This window comes from Schistocerca nitens, chromosome 7, assembly GCF_023898315.1.
Source record: "Schistocerca nitens isolate TAMUIC-IGC-003100 chromosome 7, iqSchNite1.1, whole genome shotgun sequence".
Classification (NCBI taxonomy): domain Eukaryota; kingdom Metazoa; phylum Arthropoda; class Insecta; order Orthoptera; family Acrididae; genus Schistocerca; species Schistocerca nitens.
In genome coordinates, this window is record NC_064620.1 from 147,884,850 (window position 1) to 147,906,125 (window position 21,276).

General features: G+C 42.9%; 1 protein-coding gene across 1 annotated transcript in view; it reads right to left on the reverse strand.

Annotated features, from left to right (window-relative positions):
• Nucleotides 1-21,276, reverse strand: part of LOC126195110 (WD40 repeat-containing protein SMU1) — a 116,320-nt gene that overhangs the window by 55,575 nt on the left and 39,469 nt on the right. Inside the window, exons 5-6 of the mRNA XM_049933580.1 lie at nt 10,077-10,265; nt 1,688-1,917 (exon numbers count right to left, since the gene is read on the reverse strand). Of these exons, the coding sequence (XP_049789537.1) occupies nt 1,688-1,917; nt 10,077-10,265 (419 nt within the window). The remainder of the gene's footprint in view (nt 1-1,687; nt 1,918-10,076; nt 10,266-21,276) is intronic.

Here is a 21,276-nt window from a genome sequence, read left to right on the forward strand (position 1 = left end):
AAACAACACATGTCATTTATCAGCTGACATGCCTGCACTGCACAGCCTTTTACATCGGTATGATGACAACTAAACTGGCTGAGTGCATGAATGGGCACAGATGAACTGTTCGCCTAGGAGATGTCCAATACCCAGTAGCAGAGCATGCCCTCCAGCATAGTTCTAGGGACCTAGGAATCTGCTACACTGTACGTGTCATTTGGCTTCTCCCACCCAACACCAATCCCTCGGCACTGTGGAGATGGGAACTTGCACTCCAACACATCCTTTCATTCCACCATCCCCCTGGACTGAACCTACGTTAACCAACCTCACTCCCATTTACTCTTCTGTCTTCTCCTTTTTCCCTCTCCTCTTTAGCCATTCACGCATCTTTTCTTCCTACATAGTTGTGTTTATCTTTATACTATATACCTCTTTACTTCTGTATGCATCCTCTTTCGTTTGAAGCTGGCACAGTACTTACAGTAGAATATCTTTGGCTTCCCTCTGACGACCATGCCTCCATCCTTACTACCTTCCCTGTTTACCTTTCCCCGTTGCTTCATAACCTGAGTTGTGAATAACTGAATCCATTTTCCCTTCTTCTCTTTTTTCCCCTCTCTCCTCCCTCATGAAGGAACAATGTTCCGAAAGCTAGGAATGTAAATTTTCTGTTCTGTTTTGTGTATCTATCGGCTGTACTGAGCTGAGGTAAGTACTGGCCAGCCCCTCTATCTCTTCATTAGTATTTGTTTCACATCTTTATATGAGATTTTCCATTAATCATTTGTATCACTGGTTTCTTTGATATTCATTTAAATGTGGGATTGACAGCGTGTGCTTTAGGTCCTTATGGGTCTCAGTGCCTTATTTGTATTTTAGTCAAGTGACCATGTTGGTAAACATTAATATTTGAATTTAATCTTTTACACAAGTAGCACTTTTCTTTTGGATTTGGAGTTTAAGTCTCAGTCCAGCACACAGCTTTAATCTGCCAGGAAGTTGCATATCAGCGCACACTCTGCTGGGAAAAGAAAAGTAAATTACCAGGAAAAGTTAGCTGCAAAGGAACTAGGGCCTCTGAGAACAGATCCTTTGATTGAGAGAGTGACGAAATCAAATAAGGTTGTCTACCAACAAACATTTAACAAGGAAGAGTACAGTCAGCACAAGATTTTGGGTGGGTGCAGTGTAAGAATATCTGATTTTTCAGGCTGGAAGTAAATTCGTGAACTAATAATCTCTTAGGAATCTTGTACATTAGTCTGAAAAAATGGGAAAGTGTGAAAACTCCCACTTACACAAAAATGCGAAATGGAGAGTTGTGAAAGCTTACATATTATTTCAGTATTGCCCTAAACTGTACTTAATTATGTACAAATAACAAAATTCCACAAAAACAATTCTTTCATTTGTCAGTTAAGTTACACATCTTATTATTATTAATGTTTTTATTATTATTGACAGTGGCTGTAGTTGTACAAATTTGTTGATAAACATAACTGTTACACAGCAGATGCTGTTAATTTCACACACTCAAATTTTTCTGAATCTAAAAATTTGTGAACACCCAGAATGTATACTCGTGAGCCACCACTGGGTGGATGACACTGCAAATCCAAAAAACCATTCTGAGGAACTGTAATTAAAGTGGATTAAGCACATGAAAAAAAAGAAATAAAACTTCATGAAATGTTTTACTAACCTGTGCTTGGTATTTAAGATCTTTTCTTATTTTTCCAGTGGTGAAATTCCAGACCTCAATGAAACCATCCACAGATCCTGTTACAAGGTACTGACCATCAGGTGAAAATCGAGCACACTCTACGTGTGACTTTTGTCCAAATTTTATCTGCTTTGATAGTTGTGTAGGATATTTCTCTTCTTCCTGGTCACGTATAGCGGCCTTACCACGGAACAGATCAATTGTTGTTCCTGGAAAAAAAAAAAGCATACATTTTATATACTACAATTAAATGAAGCACTTATAAACAAAAACAACTACAAATCAACATATTTTTCCCACAACAATCAGCCTAGGAGATGTATTACATGAACTGCTATATGGAGAAGAAAAAAGGGCTGATGGGTTATGGATAGAAACTGCACCCTCAAAACTTTATAATTTGAATTTATTATCTGATGATGCTGAATGTTAACAGTTAATCACCTTGTTTTACACTTTTCACTTTCAAAATATTGATAAAAGAAGGAGAATTAGACTGCTAACAGGTGCAGTGTCGGGAGGCCATGGGGCAAGGAGGTGGGGAGAGGAGAGGGGATGGAGAGGGGGGGGGGGAGATGGTGCAAAAAAGGAGAGGAGCGGGTGGTGGCGGTGGTTAGTGTTTAACGTCCCGTCGACAACGAGGTCATTAGAGACGGAGCGCAAGCTTGGGTTAGGGAAGGATTGGGAAGGAAATCGGCCGTGCCCTTTCAAAGGAACCATCCCGGTATTTGCCTGAAACGATTTAGGGAAATCACGGAAAACCTAAATCAGGATGGCTGGAGATGGGATTGAACCGTCGTCCTCCCGAATGCGAGTCCAGTGTGCTAACCACTGCACCACCTCGCTCGAGAGAGGAGCGGGGAAAGATGGGCAGGTGCATTGGCACACAAACAGGGTGGAAAACAAGAATAGAGAAGAGGTGATAGGACAGAGGGGGTGGAAACTTTTGAGTGGAGGGTTGAAGGCCCTGGTGGGACCCTCAGCATATTGTGATACTGGGCAGGGATTTCTTGCCACTGTAGATATGCCATCCCTGGGAGGCCACACTGTACGGCAAGGAATTTTTTTATGTGGAAGGGATGGCAAAGTCAAAATGCAGGTACTGTTGGTGGTTGGTGGGTTTATTGTGGGCAGAAGTGTGGGTGGGGCCATCAGAGAGGAGGAGGGCAATGTCCAGGAACGTGGCATACTGGGTTGAGGAGGACTAGTTGATGCAGATGGGAGAGAAGAGGTTATGAAAGAATGATGATAAGGTTTCTTGGCCATGAGTCCAGATCATGACGATATCATCAATGATATCTGAGCCAGACTAGGGGTTTGGCATTTTGGAAGGCTAGGGAAGTCTCCTCTACACGGCCCATAAACAGGTTGGCTTGGAAGGGTGTCATGTGGGTGCCCATGGCTGTGCCATGGATTTGTTCATATGCCTTCCCTTCAAAGCAGTTGTGAGTTGGGATAGAGTTAGTAAGGTGTATGAGGGATGAGGCAGTGGGTTAGGAGTCTGAAGAACATTGGGAAAGTTAGTGTTCAGTAGCAGTAAGACCATGGGAATGAGGGATGTTGGTGTATAGAGAGGTGGAATCAACAGCAATGAGTAGGGATCCAGGATTTTAAGGGGTAGAGATGATGGAGTCAGTGAAGGAAGTGGCTGGTGTATGTGACATGTGAGGCTAGATTACGGACAATTGGTTGGTGGTGTTGATCAATGAAGGCCAATCTCCTTTCAGTGGGGACACAATAATCAGCACAATGGACCACCCAGGATTGTTGGGTTTGTGGACTTTGGGGAGCATGTAGAAGATAGGTGTGCAAGGTGTCATAGAGGTGAGGAGGGAAATGGATTCAGGGGAGAGGTTCTGGGAAGGGCCTAAGGTTTTAAGCAGGGATTGGAGTTTATGCTGGACTTCTGGAATGGGGTCACGCTGGCAGAGTTTATAGGTGGTGGAATCAGATAATTGCCAGAGGCTTTGTGCCAGTAGTCACTGTGATTCATAAAAACAGTGCTGCAACCTTTGTCTGCAAGTAGGATAATTATGTCAGGATTTGTTTTGAGGTTGTATATGGCTGTCCTTTCTCCTGCTGAAAGGTTGTTGTTCTGAGAAAGGAATCTGGGCAATGATGGTTAGGCCAAGCTGGAGGTAAGAAATTCCCAGAAGGTAACCAGTGGGTGGTTAGGTGGGAGTGAATCATGCTTGGATGATGGTATGAACTGGGAGAGGCAGGGTTCAATGTTGGGATCATTGGGATCAGGTTGGCTTTTGTTGGATGGGGGGGGGGGGGGGGGGGCTGTAGTGCTAAAGGTGAGGGCTTTGTATAAGGATGAAACTTCTGTGGGGCTGATGGTTTTTGTGGACAGGTTAACAACAGTGTGATGGGAATGTTTTGGCTCTGTATCTGGTGGAGCAATGGTAGGGAGTTTTGGGGGACGAAGCAAGTTGAAAATGTCAGCTAGGCTGTGTTTGGGAGCAATGAAGTGTTAATGAGGAGAAACATTGTGGGTAGGATAGGGGTTGGATAGTGGTCCCTGGATTGGTAGCAGGATGTCAGCAGGTTGGATAGCTTACGGAACTGGTGTTGGAATGCTCCTCCAGGTGCTGCAGAGCTTTGTGTTTTGATTACCTGTCATCATGCCCTAGCATAAGGGACATCCAACCCAAGATTCTTCTCACTCCTCTTAAAGCAGTGCTCCGTCGCCCATCAAATCTCCACAACATCCTAGCCCACCCCTATCCCAAACCCAACCCCTTTGCACCAGTCTTTAAAAAGGGAGATAAGCATCTGCCCCAAAACTATCGACCAGTTTCTATTGTCCCAATTTTCTCTAAAGTTTTTGAATATGTAATGTACAGTCAACTAAATAACTATTTTGATAAGCATGATCTCCTCTCCAACAGACAGTTTGCATATCAGCATGGTAAAAACACCACTACTGCTGTCACTGAAGTTGTTAACCAGGTGTTAACTGCATTCGAAAATAAGGATCTAGTATCAGTCGTACTGTGCGATCTTAGCAAAGCCTTCGACTGCATACCATCTAACACCCTACTTGCAAAACTGGAATTTTATGGCATACACAAACCATCTTTGGATGTAATCGAATCATACTTAAGTAACAGGAGACAATATGTATCAATTAAAAATAGATGCTCCTCACTGAAGGAAGTTCGGACTGGAGTGCCTCAGGGCTCGGTCCTAGGTCCTTTTCTATTTATCATTGCAATTAACGACTTACCTTACCACGTAGGAGCAAATTCAGTTGTGTGTTATGCTGATGATACAACGTTGCTCAATACACACCATGACACAACAGAACTGCATCAGGCAACACAGGAAAAACTAGAACTAGTAATGGATTGGTTTTCTTCTAATGAACTCCTGTGTAATCCTGATAAAACACAAGAACTAATTCTGGGTTTAACTACAGCTGTTGAAAGCAAATCAATAAAATTGTTGGGATTCCACATTGACTCAAAATTAAACTGGGAGGAACACATTAGCCATATCTGCAAGAGAATAGCAAGAGTGTGTTATCTCATCTGGAGACTGACAGATGTAGTCACTAATGAGTATCTAAAGGTGGTATATTTTGGCCTCTTTCAGTCACACATTTCCTACGGCATATTGTTATGGGGACATTCTTGCTTTGTCAGTGAAATACTGAAAATTCAAAAAAAAGTAATCAGAATAATAAGCAAAGCTAAGCCCAAGGAACACTGCCGTCCCCTCTGTATCAAGCACATGATATTAACTGTGGTGAATCTATACATCTACACAGCACTGCTTTATGTCAAAAGCAACTTAAATGAGTTCGAGACCAGAGAGAACATACATCCCCACAACACCAGAGGCAAACTGGACTTTGACATACCAAGACACAGACTCACAAAGACTGCAAACTCACACAAAATAATGAGTTTAAAACTCTTCAATAAACTTCCAGCATCTGCTCGGTCACTGACCAATAATATTTTCAAACGTAAGGTTTATGACTGGCTTCTCAAACACCCATTTTATAAGATAACAGAATATTTTGAAATAAGCATTGACATTAGTATATAAGAATATTCCTAAAAGAAAAAGAATTAAATTGTAAAAACTTTACTGTAAAGTTATTGTTAATTGTATATTTAATGTTCAGACCTATTCCGCTGTAAGTGGTCAATGGTGAATAAACTGAATACTGAATACTGAATACACAAGGATCGTATCTCCGTGGAAGACCCAGGTGCTATGTCTGCCCAATCCGGCCACCACGAACTTCCTATTCCAGCCCTGTCACAGGTGTACTTATGCCACAGAGGCTGAGCCACCTGTTGAAGTAGTAATGTCTTATACCAGCTCTGATTGTCGCACAGCTGACAAATGGTAGATATCGAAATAGACAACAGAGGGATACAGAAACAATTAAAATTGCTCAAAAGAGAAAAGGCCGCTGGACCTGATGGGATACCAGTTCGATTTTACACAGAGTACGCGAAGGAACGTGCCCCCCTTCTTGCAGCGGTTTACTGTAGGTCTCTTGAAGAGCGTAGCGTTCCAAAGGACAGGAAAAGGGCACAGGTCATCCCCATTTTCAAGAAGGGACGTCGAACCAATTTGTGCAGAACTATAGACCTACATCTCTAACGTTGATCAGTTGTACAATTTTGGAGCACGTATTATGTTCGAATATAATGACTTTTCTGGAGACTATAAATCTACTTTGTAGGAATCAGCATGGGTTTTGAAAAAGACGATCATGTGAAACCCAGCTTGCACTATTCGTCCACGAGACTCAGAGGGCCACAGACACGGGTTCCCAGGTAGATGCCGTGTTTCTTGACTTCAGCAAAGCGTTCGATACAGCTTCCCACAGTCTTTTAATGAACAAAGTAAGAGCATATGGACTATCAGACCAATTGTGTGATTGGATTGAAGAGTTCCTAGATAACAGAACGCAGCATGTCATTCTCAATGGAGAGAAGTCTTCCGAAGTAAGAGTGATTTCAGGTGTGCCGCAGGGGAGTGTCGTAGGACTGTTGACATTCACAATATACGTAAATGACCTTGTGGAATACATCGGAAGTTCACTGAGGCTTTTTGCGGACGATGCTGTGGTATATCGAGAGGTTGTAACAATGGAAAATTGTATTGAAATGCAGGAGGATCTGCAACAAATTGGCGCATGGTGCAGGGAATGGCAATTGAGTCTCAATGTAGTCAAGTGTAATGTTCTGTGAATACATAGAAAGAAAGATCCTTTATCATTTAGCTACAATATAGCAGGTCAGCAACTGGAAACAGTTAATTCCATAAATTATCGATCGTTGGTAAAGCAGATGCCAGACTGAGTTTCATTGGAAGAATCCTAAGGAAATGCAATCCGAAAACAAAGGAAGTAGCTTACAGTACACTTGTTGGCCCATTGCTTGAATATTGCTCACCAGTGTGGGATCCGTACCAGATAGGGTTGATAGAAGAGATAAAGAAGATCCAACGGAGAGCAGTGCGCTTCGTTACAGGATCATTTAGTAATCGCGAAAGTGTTACGGAGATGATAGATAAACTCCAGTGGAAGACTCTGCAGGAGAGACGCTCAGTAGCTCGGTACGGGCTTTTGGTGAAGTTTCGAGAACATACCTTCACCGAGAAGCCTAGCAGTATATTGCTCCCTCCTACGTATATCTCGCGAAGAGACCATGAGGCAAAATCAGAGAGATTAGAGCCCACACAGAGGCAGACTGACAATCTTTCTTTTCACAAACAATATGAGACTGGAATAGAAGGGAGAACCGATAGAGGTACTCAAAGTATCCCCCGCCACACACCATCAGGTGGCTTGCGGAGTATGGATGTAGATGTAGATGCTGCAATCATTTTACACCTTTTTATATTGGTATAACTACCAACCAGCTATCTACCAGGAAATAGCCACTACCAAACTGTAGCCATGAGCAAAATAGGCCATCCTGTGGCACAACATGCAGCAGAACATAACATGCTTGATTTCAATGGCTGCTTCACTACTCCTGCCATCTGGATGCTCCCTCCCACCACCAGCTTTTCTGAACTGTGCAGATGGGAATTATTCTTACAACACATTCCCCACTCCCAAAATTATTCCAGCATCATCTTACACTTACATACTGTCCCCAAACCCTCCACCCAACAGTTTGTATCCCCTCTGTCCTGTTAACTCCTCCTGATTCTTATCTTCCTCCTTCTTTGCGTGCCGTCCTCTGCCAGTGCAACTGCCCATCTTCCCCACTCCTCCCCTTTTTCACTCTATCTCCCCCCTCTTCCTCTCCCCATCTCCTTGCCCCAACAGCTCCCGACACTGCATCTGTTGGCAGTCTAGACCCTGCATGCTCTACCAGACATCGGTGCTGTTCTCTCCCACCACTTGTTTCCTCCCACCACCCATATATGGCTATCAATTTCCCTTCCCCGACCCCTCAAGACTTCTGCTTCCATTCCATGTGATAGGTGCATTCTAGTCCGAGCTGAAAGAGATGGCAGTCATGTGTGCGTGGGGCATGCTTCATTGAACAAATAAGTGTGTGTGTGTGTGTTTTTCTCTTTCTTTTTCTGACAAAGGCAGTGGCCAAAAGATTGCGTGTAAGTGTCTTTTAATTGCACCTCTCTGCAACTCCAATGTCATCTTTACATTATGTAGCAACCTACCTTTTCCCTACATTGCTGAAATATTATATAAAACATTTACTAAAACTAATACACTGCAATACAGTAAAGCAGTTCTATGGATAATGGAGTTAAGAAATCTCTGAATAAACATAAACACATTTTAATTAACAATTTTTTCAACTGGCCCTTAAAAAGACATCTACAGAATTGCTTATATTATTTGGTAACCTATTATAGAAGCAAGCAAAATGTGATATGTAACTCTTTCATTGCTGGGAATATTGTGATAATTCTGGTTCATGTATTGTAATTGTGAATGTCACTTTTCATTATGCTTATTTCATCATTCTCTTTTACAAACTGAATTACCTTGGGGACGTACAAAGAATAAAAAGTTAGTTAGTTTGTTAGTTAGTAAATTATATTTGATGAAGTAATCCCTGTAGGACTGGTGTCTGTTTATAGTAGCAGTTTCCTAACTGGTCTCTTCTGAAGCCTGAATATCCCACCCATGTAGACTGTGGGTGCTCCCACTCCAAATTTCAATCCCATATTGGAAATGCAAGTGAATTAGTCCACAGAATATTAATACAATGGAAATTTAACTTTTATTTACTTGATAACTAGTTTCGGGCTGGGGCCCATTTTCAAATAATCCAGATAGTCGAAATGGTATTTTCCAAAATATAAGAACCATGTCAAGATTGTATGCTCCGAAACTGTTCATTTGAAGTAAATAAAAGAGAAATTTGCAAATTTGGTAATTTTTCCATTGTATTTATTAACACAAGTCGGTGTCCTGTAGTTATTCCAGCAAGCTGGAAGTTTGCACAGAATATTAGTTTAAGGGCAAGAGAGCTTACTATATTAAAGTGAGAGTTTTAGTAAGTAAATATCACAGCTAATCTTTTTACAGATGTAGCTGATATGCTCTTTCCATGTTAAGATGTTCATCAAACAAAACACCAAAAGACTTATATTTATCAGATGTTTCAGGTGTAGACAGTGATTCAATATTTATGTCCACTTGAGACTGGTTACAAACTAACAAGAATTTCATCACAAATTGTCCTCATTCAGTGTAAGTTTATTCACGAATAAATACCCTGTGATCAGTTCAAAGTTCTCTTTGTTGTTTTGGAATACTAACTACTCTGGATGGCCCCAGACAATAAATGGTGAATCATCAGCATAGTTCACTACCTCAGCACTCAAATAACTTCAGCACAAAATGTGAAAGTACGGACTTACTTGACAATATGTATAATTTCTGTCACACCCAATTACCTGCCACCCACCATCTCTCCCTCCAACGTTACACACATACACATAATTAATCTTTTCACAACTCAGTAATTATGCATAAGCTGCAGCTTGGATGTAGCAAGCAGAAAGGATTCAAAAGTCATGAATCGTTATCTGAAAATGAGCATTCCTGACTAAAAAAAAATGGCACTAAAATTAAAAACAAACCAGATGGCCTCAAGTGTGAGCTCACCATCTCCCATATCCATAGGAAATGTACAGTTAAAATTAATAAAACCACGAACTATGAACATCATGACTACACATTTCCTCTTTTCCCTTCTTTTTTTAAACTTTTATATTTTTTAATACACCAGTAATTAAGACTCAACATATTTACATCATCTTTGTGAACAAAATAATTAAAACTACAGCACATTTTTTTAAATATATTTGTAATCACAGCTGTATGAAATATAACAGAATTCACTCAACCCACCTGGCGGCAATAAGCCTTGATGCTGCTGCCATTTCAGTGACTGACCAAGCAAAGCGAGCAGACGTGACGACGGCACGACAGACACCTCGCCTGACAGGGCTTGTGCTATTGCCGCACGACGCTTCTCTTTGCTGCTGCCATCAGGATACGCCTCCCTGGGATCAAAATATGACCTTGCTAACAAATTTTCTGAAAATAATGGAAACATATATAAATTACATATTCAGGCAGCTTAGGAACAAGAAAAACAATGAACAGGTTAAATTCAATGTATTTCATTAAAATATTTGAAAAAAAAAATAACAACTGAATAGTACAATGAAGTCAAAACATTTGGCAAAAAGTACTAAATGGGATAAATTTTATCAATTGTTTGACGTAATTAATGAATAGGTACAAAGACTAACAGACATATTTTCAGACCACAGATGATGATGATGATGATGATGATGATGTCCCATACTCCGAGGAGAGTAGGGAACAATGTGGGAGACCACAGAAAGACACTGTTAATAAAGGTAAGAGAGTAAAGGGAAACTTTGTTCACATGGATATGGTATAATTTATACACAATGAAGCAAAGGAAATAAATTTTGACTAGAATTCAATGGCAATCGAGATCTTGAGTGTAGAAGTTAGGAAGTTGAATGTAAAAGTTAGGAATGAAACGAGTATATGTTTTATGGAATGATGTTTCCAGTCCTTGATTTGGGATGTGATAGAACTGCAAGATGGTATTTCAACAGCTAGTTTTAAGTATCTAGTGAGAGAACAAGAGGATGGTACATTTTCTAGCAATTTTTTTGCCCTAACTACTCATGATCTAAACATCTTGTTTGGGCACTGGTCAACAGCATGTGAGAATTTTACAAAATGCATTACACTGTGCTGTCTGTGATAATGATATTTATTCTGCTAGCAGTTTCAGTCTTAAAACATCTTCAATTGCAGAAAACTTAATGCATGCTATGCATGTTATCCTTTTGTGAGTGAGCCTTCATATTATATTCTTGCTACGATTTTCCATTTATATTGGCAATCATCATTTTCAGAATTAACACATGCCAAACCATTTGTGACATGTGAAATCTGTGATAAGTTTTCTGCTGTTGAAGATGATTTAAGAATGAAACCGAGAGCAGAATAAATATCATTATCACAGACTGCACAGTGTAATGCATTTTGTGAAACACTCACTATCTACACTAGCAATAATAAAATGGGTATCAACAATGTATAGCAATACAGCAATTTAAGCCAAATTTCATGTCTCTTCCTAACCACAATGTTTACCATATAGAGGAGGTGCTTAAAACTAGCTGCTGAACTACCGCCTTGCAGTTCTGTCATACCCCAAATTAAGGGCTGGCAACATCATTCCATAGAACATATAGCCGTTTCCTTCCTAACTTTTACATTCAACATCTCAATTTCATAATATTTTTGCATTCCGCCTTGGATTTTCCATTGTTTGATTTAACCACAATAAGTACCTGCACAGTCAAACACATTTGAATAACTAGTGGTTAGCGTATTGTGTAGTTACTATATAACTGTTCCTAGTTTTTCTCACACCGATTAAATGAAAGCTGCACTGCCCAACCATGAGCAGTATAGGGAAAGCAACCTAAACTGGAATGATTTTATGTTTCATTTTACACACAGAAATTTCTAGTCTGAATGTTCGAGGTAGATGTGTCACAGAGAGAACATTGATGGCCAACACTTGGGTATTTCTGATGCTTTCCTGTTCTTGGTTTGCAGTAATAAGTTTCGGCCACATGTAGTAAGCGTTGCTTCACGCAGTGGAGAATGGCAAAACAGAGGCAGCCGGCGATCGTGGCATTGCGAAGTAGGCGCGGCACAAATAGCCTTGCTGACAGTTGCAGTCTACCAACCGGCTGACGCAAGGGCGCACGCAGACCGAGCGCCGAGCAAAGCCTGGAGAGTGCTGAGTAAGGGAAGTGAGGCCAGTACGCTAAGTTACGCTGCAATATACTGCAGGAGTAATAACAAGAAGCTGCCACCGAGGGTAAAAAAACGTCCTCCTGCTGGATATAAATAGTGGAGCGCAGGCAACAATGGACAGAAGCCATTAGGAAGCAGTTCAGATCTGAGGACGGACGTGGTCCGTGTCCGAATGTTCAATCTTCGTCGATGACAATTCCGGAAGTCTGTTCCAGCTCACAGGAGTCATCCATTCGCCACCAGATGTCTACTTCAGCTCTAGGGGTCGGCCTGAGTCCGGTCGGCACCATGGCTGAGAAACTAGAGTGAGAACTTCCAACAGGACCAGCCGCAGCACGGTCTTGGGCACAGGCGCCGCCGGGGACTGACGCCTGGACTCCACGGCGACCCGGCCCCATGGCGTGTGGTCCGTCCATGATGGGAGCTCGCGGACATCGCAACTGACGGCTTCCCAGACACCGGTGCAGCAGGCGGCAGTAGCAGACCTCGCAGCGACACGGCTCCATGGGGGTGCCATACTGGGCTGCCGAGCGGCAATGAGTTCATCTCAACCACAGGGCCTCCTGACGTCAGCGGAGCACTGGTGGCGCACGTTGTCGGAGAATCTACACAGCAGCAGCCAGGCGGAAGGATCTGCAGGGCTGGGCAGCAGCGACGAGGGAGAAATTGTAAAGAAAGCTCAATAAATAATTGTAAAACTCCACGCCGTCTCAGTCTTTGGCGCAGTCAATGTGTCTGCTGCTAACAAGTACTGCAGAAGTCTTAACATGCAGCAAACGGCCATAACAAGTACTGCAGATGGCCATCTGACATAACAAGTGGTGTCAGGCACACCCACGCCACAACTTTGACTAGCATCGTGTGGAGCAACCGAGAAACACTGAATAGGGTGAGTCCAGCAACTGCCTTCTCTCTATGTTTTCTGTGTAGCTAGACATGTCGAGGGTAACCTTAAGGGATGTGAGAGTGTCATTTGAAAGGCCTAGCAGCCCTGTAGACTTATCGCAGTTTCGTGGGAATGATAGTCACGTTAACTTAGTACCATTTAAATGGGTAGTGTGTGGATTAACAGGTCACGTCGCTCCTTGCAATAAATTTGTACCAAGCACTTGTGATGTGTGTGTGGCTTCTATGGTCATGTAACGGGGCAATGTGGTAAGTCTAGATGGCTTGCCATTAGACATGCTAGGAATTAACTTGCTTCTGGGCAATACAATTTTATTTTTGTGAGGTGAGGTATACCACACGGAAAATGTCAGAGACACGTGCAACAGGGACAAGTGACGCCGTAGTCGCATTGACAAAGCAAGTTAAGAAACTGATTGAAGAAAATAAGTTGCAAAAACAGCACATGCAGGGGTTGGAGCAACAATTGTTGTAAAATACTCAATCAGGCTCGGGAAGCGATAGTGTAGAATGTAAGAGTACTGTCTTTTCCAATGTGGCAGATTGTTCAGCGGCTAATTTGATACCTTCCTTCTCTGGTAAAACATCAGAGGATGTGAATGTTTTCATTGGTGATGTATGTAGTACGGCTAGACTGTGTGGCTGGTGAGATGAAATGTGTTTGCAAATGGCGAGGTTACGGTTAGTAGGTGACGCAAAGACTTATGTGGCATACCAAGAAGGGTTAAAGGATGCTACTACATTCACAGAGTTGGCTGAGGGATCATTACAAAGGTTTAGGAAACAAAACAGTGCCAGATTTTTTAGAGAAAAATTGGGGAGGATGCAAAAAATGGGTGAAACGGTAGAAGAATTTTCAGACAGAATTAGGAGAACAAGTGCACACACGTGTGAGTTAACGCAAGATGCGAGTGCAAATGAAGTTCTATTGAAGGAAGCAGATAATTGAGCTTTAGATGCATTTTTGCGAGGGGTCTCACACCGGATTCTTCATGCCGGATACGGATGGAAAAGCCAAGTGATTTAGCAGCAGCATTGCGCATAGCTACACATTTGCAGGAAGTGGATAGCACCACTAGAAGTCCCAATGACAAAAAAAATTTTTCGTCTTCCGAAGAGTGTTACTGTTGTGGGAAGCAAGGTCATTTTAAGGGACAATGTCGGGAACCGCAGTGTTTCAATTGTCAGAAAATAGGGCATAAGGCACGGCAGTGTAAAGCCAAGAAACAGGTTAATGATACAGCAGGTAAAAAACTGTTAAACGAAAAAGGGAGTGTTCCTGCCGTAGGGAGGCATCCCCAGTAAAAAGAGGTACTCAGAGAGTGCACGAAGAGGCGGATTGTAGTTTGATGGTATGGATAAAAGATAAGTGGCAAAGAGTTTTAGAGGATACTGGAGCGCATGTATCAGTTGTCAGTGTGGACTTCGTGGGCAAGAAAGGATTGGAAGCTCCGGGATACAGATTGCGTGCAGTAGGTGACAAAAAATTAAATGCACTAGGGACAGCACAGCTCAAGTTTAAGATAGGGAACGTGTGGTTCCGGGAGCAAATGGAGGTGTTGTCAACTGTGGGACAGGGATTTTCAGCAATACTTGGGTTGGACTTTCTGATTAAACATCACGCCAAAATTGACCTTTTGTAACATACGCTGGAACTCGATGGGAACTTGTTCTCAATGGGTACAGCTGTCGCAAATGTTTCAGAGTCGCAAGGTGCACAGATAGCTAAGGTGATACCAACTAAACTGTGTACAAGTGCATTAAAGGTGATTTCGTGTGACAAAGTACGAACATGTACAGGGAAATTGATCTGTGTACATAAATGGGCAGTTTATGGTTCCGGTGAGTTTAGATAACTTCGGGCGGGATGATGTCGATCTGCCGAAGGGATTAGTAATGGCCACAGTAGAGTTAATGGATGAAGAGTACATCGATAGTTCGAGGCTAGACTATGATGTAAAGCAAACCGTCAGCACGTCTGCACTTCATGACAAGGTAAATCATTTGAGAGGAAATCATCGTTCGGGTATAGAAGCATTATTACTAAAGTATAAAGCATGTTTGAAGCACAGGGTACGTTAACTGCTACACCAATAACACAGCATCATATTCTGACAGGGAATCACGCTCCAGTGTATCATAAGCCATACAGACTACCGAAACAATTACAATCAGTTTTCTTCACTTAAAACTTCCGGGCTGATAGGCCGTGGTCGAAGTATAAAACTGTCTCCTAACGTTTCGTCTCCGACTGCGGGAGACATCATCGGAGGTAAAGCGGCGAACTGCGAAGAGGACTCGAGGAGGCGTTGATTATATAGGCAGTACAGAGGGCGCCACTGTCGATCACGTGGCGTCGGCTATGAGATTGTCTCTGGTAATGCCAACATTCACGATTGAAAGTAATCGATCGTCACGCTTGCGGTGCAACGCTGACATCCAAATTTTATCCAGTTTAACACCTTCGTCTTTCCTGTTAAAATTATTACGATGTTTATCAATCTCGATAGCCTCTCTATACAAGCGTGCATAATAATGCGAGGTTTTTGATATGACGCTCGTCTCGCTGAATTTTATTTCATGATCACCTTCCTGGTAAACATGTTCCGCTACGGCCGATTTATCCGTGTGACCTAGGCGGCAATTCCTCTTATGTTCGACAAGACGGGTGTTCACACTTCTCTTTGTGGTACCGATGTAAACTTGTCCACAACTACAAGGAATTTTATATACCCCCGGTGTAGCCAAAGGGTGCCGTGCATCTTTTGCCGACCTTAAGAATTCTTTTATTTTCCTAGTAGGTCTGAAAATAGTTTCCACCCCATACTTGCCTAAAACTTTCCCAATGCGATCTGTGACCTTGCTAATGAACGGAAGAAATACTTTGCCCCTGGATGACTGTTGTTCGTCGTTACTCCTGATTCTCTGCCTAGAGCGAAGTGCTCGATCTATATCCTTGCTAGAAAAGCCATTCTTCACGAAAGCTGACCGTAGATGTTCAATCTCACCTTTTAAATAAACAGGTTCACAAAGTTCGCCGCTTTACCTCCGATGATGTCTCCCGCAGTCGGAGACGAAACGTTAGGAGACAGTTTTATACTTCGACCACGGCCTATCAGCCCGGAAGTTTTAAGTGAAGTCAATACCGGCCGTGAAAGTTTACATTGTATGAATTACAATCAGTAGTAGAGCAATTAATAGAGCAACAACTGGGAGATGGGATAATCCAGCACAGTAATAGTCTTTGATCTAGTAGTGTGGTCCTAGTTCCAAAGAAGACCCCGGACGGGTCGAAAAAATTTCGCTTTTGTTGCGATTACAGACATTTGAATGAACGGACAGTGACGGACGTATATCCGATTCCGAATATCACATAAACATTAGACAACCTAGGGCAGTGTAAATTTTTCTCCACTATGGATTTGCGAAGCGGTTATCACTGGATTGAAGTATGTCCAAAGGACAGGCCAAAAACAGCATTTACGAGGCATTGTGGTCACTTCGAGTATAAAAGAATGCCGTTTGGACTAAAAAACGCTCCAGCAACATTTCAGAGGTTGTTGGATGGAGTCCTTCGTGGGTTGAAACTGAAAAAATGCATGGTGTATTTGGATGACATTATAGTTTTTTCAAGAGATATAGAGCAGCATGTGGAACAGTTAGAGGAGGTGTTTAAAAGATTAGAGGCAGCATGGCTAACATTAAATTTGGACAAATGCCATTTTGCACAAGCACAAGTAAATTCTCTCGGGCATGTTATCAGTCAGGACGGGGTATCGAAAATTCGTACAGAGGTTCGCAGAAATAGCGAGGCCACTTACTAAGTTGCTAAGAAAAGGTGTTACCTTCCAGTGGATGTCAGAGTGTGAGAAAGCATTTCAAGAGTTGAAACGGATACTGACATCAGATCCAGTTTTGAAGTTTCCAGATTTTTCGAAGGAGTTTATACTACAATGTGATGCGCATAATCACACTCTTGGGATTGTACTTGGGCAAGAAATTGATGGCAAAGAACATCCGATTGCGTTCGCGTCTCATCAACTTAACAAGGCGGAACAAAATTACTCCACGACGGAGAAGGAATTGTTAGCGGAGATATACGGGATTTCGTACTTTCGATGTTATCTGTATGGTAGAAGGTTTAAGGTTGTGATGGATCATTCAGCTCTGAAATGGTTATTAGGTCTGAAAGACCCAGGGAGTAGGCTAGTGAGATGGGTGCTGAAAATCAGTGAGTTCGATTATGAGGTAATACACAAGCCAGGTGTGAAACATGCCAATGCTGACGCATTGAGCAGGAAAGTGACAGTATTACAAGTAACAGGGGTGACTGAAGATGAGTGGAAAAGGGCACAAGCCGTGGATAGTGATTGCCAATTGTTCAGAAAGCAACCGCAGTTCCTAGTACAGGAAGGGTTACTTTGCAGGTCGACGAAATGCGGCCCGTGCGTCATCGTACCAGCAGCGTTAAGATCTGAAGTTTTACAACAGGCGCATGACCATTTTCTTTCAGGACATGGCAGGAGAAGAGCTACGGATAGGCAGATAGCGGAGAAGTTTTGGTGGCGGATACGATGTCACGACGTGGACGAGTACGTCAGGAATTGTATGCCATGCGCACAGTGTGTGGACTTGAGCCATCAAAAGATTCAGCTTCAAAGATTACCAGAGGCAGACATACCTTTCCAACAAATCGGAATTAATGTATTAGGTCCATTAAATAGGAGTGCAGCAGGGAATAAGTATGTGTTAACAGTGATTGACCACTTTTCTAGGTATTTAGTCATGGTCGCATTACCAGATCAGAAGGCAAGTACGGTGGTACAAGCTTTAGTTAATAATTGGTTACTCAGGTATGGGATACCTCAGTCCTTAATCTCGGATCAAGGTACTAATTTCACGTCTGATCTGATGAAGCAACTGTGTAAGTTTCTGAAGGTAAAGAAATTACGGACTAGTCCATTCCATCAGCAAGCAAACGGACGAACGGAGAGTGTGCATCGCACGATCACTAAGACTCAATATGTCACTATGTAAATAGTCAACACACCGACTGGGATGTGTACTTGCAATTTGCAACCAGTGCATATAATAGAAAGGTACATACGTCGACACGATTGTCGCCGTATGAAGTGGCGTATGGGTGGAAGATGCCATCACCTTTTGACATGCTTCGTCCAAGACTGGGAGCGGAGGGCGAGCAGGTAAGGCAATTTGCGAAAACCATTAAGGAAGTATGGCAGAGAGTTAGATGAGCTAACACGAAAGCGTTGGAACGACAAGAACAGATGGGAGGTACAACGAGGAAGTTGCCACAGTACAGAGTAGGCCAATGGGTGCTACTAGCTAATCCGTATGTTCCAAAAGGGAGAACCAAGAAGTTCACAAACAAGTTCCAGGGACCGTACCAGGCAGTGGAAATGACATCACCTGTCAATGTAAAATTACAATTGCCTACCAAGACAATGGTGGTTCACGTTAGTAGAGTTAAGCCGTTCCAGGGGGTAGTAGATCCTTGTATATGTACTTCTCCTTCTGGCAGAAAGCAAAAAGAAGCGCCAGAAGCAGACAGTAAACCGGGTATTAAGTATAAGTTGCATTCGAGGCATGTGTAGCTAGCAGTAATTATCATGTGTGTACTATTTTTGTGTACGGGCTAGGGTTACTTTATTGGTATCAAGGAGTAGTCATGGGAGTTTTTTCCTTCCCTCTCCATTCTGTAGGTGAAGCAGGATGGGGTACAAGTGGATAGTATGGGGCGTAGTCCTCTGGCAGCTGACACAAGCTGGCCAGGTAGAGGATATGCCGTTGCGAAGTGGGGTGTTGTTCGAGAAACAACCGGATGTGGTCCTCACGAGTCACGAGTGGACGCTTCAGCTGATACTCAACATCCTGCAGGTCAGGAATGAGATGCGGCATCTACAGGAGGTGGTATCGGGTGTGGAAACGGTTGCATCTAAGAACGGAATATTACGAGACATGCAAGAAGAGTACAAGGCTTTGGATAGGTCATGTAAGGAAATAAGGGAACAACTGCGCCAAGTCGTGAGCATGATTCCAAGGAGGAGAAAGATACTAAAGAGGGGTTGGTTGAATGCAGGTGGGAAGTTGATGAAAACAATTTTTGGAACAGCGGATAGAGACGATATTGAGGGTTTGAACAATTCTTTAACAGTTATTCGCGACAGGGAGGAAAGCATAGGGAAGTTAGTGGATATACACACAACAGAGATACGGGGATTAGGTACAGAGTTGTTGAATGTGACACGCGTGGTGCGTGGGATGGCTACAGGATTACGAGCATATATAGAACAAACACGGAAATTATTGAATACGGATCTGGAACAGGTACAAACGTGATTGGATATAGTGGAAAGGAAGCTGGAAATGGCTAAATTGCTGCGGGAACTGTTTAACAGCATTGGTGATGCACGAGTGAGGATCGATGGATTGCAAGAGTCAGTACATCACGCATTGCACGGGCAGGTGAGTGTGACGTTGATGTCACCTGAAAAATCCAGACGGAGTCTGAAGCAGGCCGAGGGAGAGTTTCCAGAGGGGGTAGAGCACGTAGTGTCAATAATTGAAGCGAGTATGTCACTTTTTTATCATATGTCTAGGATTAAGGTAACAATGGATCTAGTTAAGATGTATATAGAGATTAGATTTCCAGTAACTAGTGTGGGGAGACAGTATCACTGTTACACAGTGCATCCTTATCCAGTCAGATGGGAGCACATGGGAAAGGGCGTACAGTTCAGGACACAGGAGGTTTTACTAATTTCTAACGAGGGGGTACTCATGCTACTATGTCGAGTTTAGAGTTGAGTAGATGTCTAACGAAGTCAGTTTCCATTTGTCCATCACGGATTGTTTTCACAGGCAAGGGGTCGTTTGAGATCCAGTTATTCAGGGCAGAAGCAGAAGCTTCGGTGTGTCGGAGAATAATAGTGAAGCCTACGCCACATTTTCAGCAAGTTGGGAGGCATTGGTTGTATTCTGTATTCGCTACGGATAGGATATCAGCCAAGTGTTATGACAATGGGAATTGGACAGCAACCACGCAGATGGAGTTAGGGGACAGTGGTTTGCTAATCAATGGGACAAATTGTGAAATAATAGGGGATCGTTTCAGCTTACCAGCGACAGTCACGGGAGTCACCAAGGTTACAGATACTCATCTGACATTGTACTGGCCAGATGAGTCATTTAGCATCGCTCCAGGAGAAAATTTGACGTATATGAACAACACCTTAGATGCTACACTATTGCAAACGATAGATAAACTAGTAGATTCGGAGAAAGGTCAAATTTCAATGCAACAATTATTAAGGCATGTGGAGGAGTACGATACCAGGCGGAAACTTAGCATAGTGACCATTGGTATTTCAACCAGTACTATTACCGTGTTGATTGTATTTATCGGTGGAGTATATGTCTTATTAAAATGGAGGATTCAGCATGTTAATGCAAGACCGCTCCATGAGATTCCTGTAGGATGGATTACCACTAGGGCATAAGTCAGGGCAACCTGGATGTATATAGGGAAGAAGTAGAATATATGATAGAACTAGAGTTAACGTATAGGGTAAATTCCGGGACGAATTTAATTTTTAGGAGGAGGCAGTGTTGCGGTCGTAAGCATTGCTTCACGCAGTGGAGAATGCCAAAACAGAGGCAGCTGGCGGTCGTGGCATTGTGAAGTAGGAGCGGCACAGATAGCCTTTCTGACAGTTGCAGTCTACCAACCGGCTGACGCAAGGACGCACGCAGACCGAGCGCCGAGCGAAGCCTGGAGAGTGCTGAGTAAGGGAAGTGAGGCCAGCACGTTAAGTTACTCTGCAATATACTGTAGGAGTAATAACAAGAAGCTGCCACCAAGGGTAAAAAACGTCATCCTGCCGGGTATAAATAGAGGAGCACAGGCAGCAACGGACAGAAGCCGTTAGGAAGCAGTTCGGATCTGAGGACGGACGTGGTCTATGTCCGAATGTTCAATCTTCGTAGGTGACAATTCCGGAAGTCTGTTCCAGCTCGCAGGAGTCATCCGTTCGCCGCCAGATGCCGGAGAATCTACACAGCAGCAGCCAGGCGGAAGGATCCGCAGGGCTGGGCAGCGACGACGAGGGAGAAATTGTAAAGAAAGCTCAATAAATAATTGTAAAACTCCACACCGTCTCAGTCTTTGGCGCAGCCACTGTGTCTGCTGCTAACAAGTACTACAGAAGTCATAACATGTTGCTAACGGCCGTAACAAGTACTGCAGAAGTCGTAACAGGTGGCCATCTGACATAATACAATTAATACAAGTAGCTTGAAAAGAAAG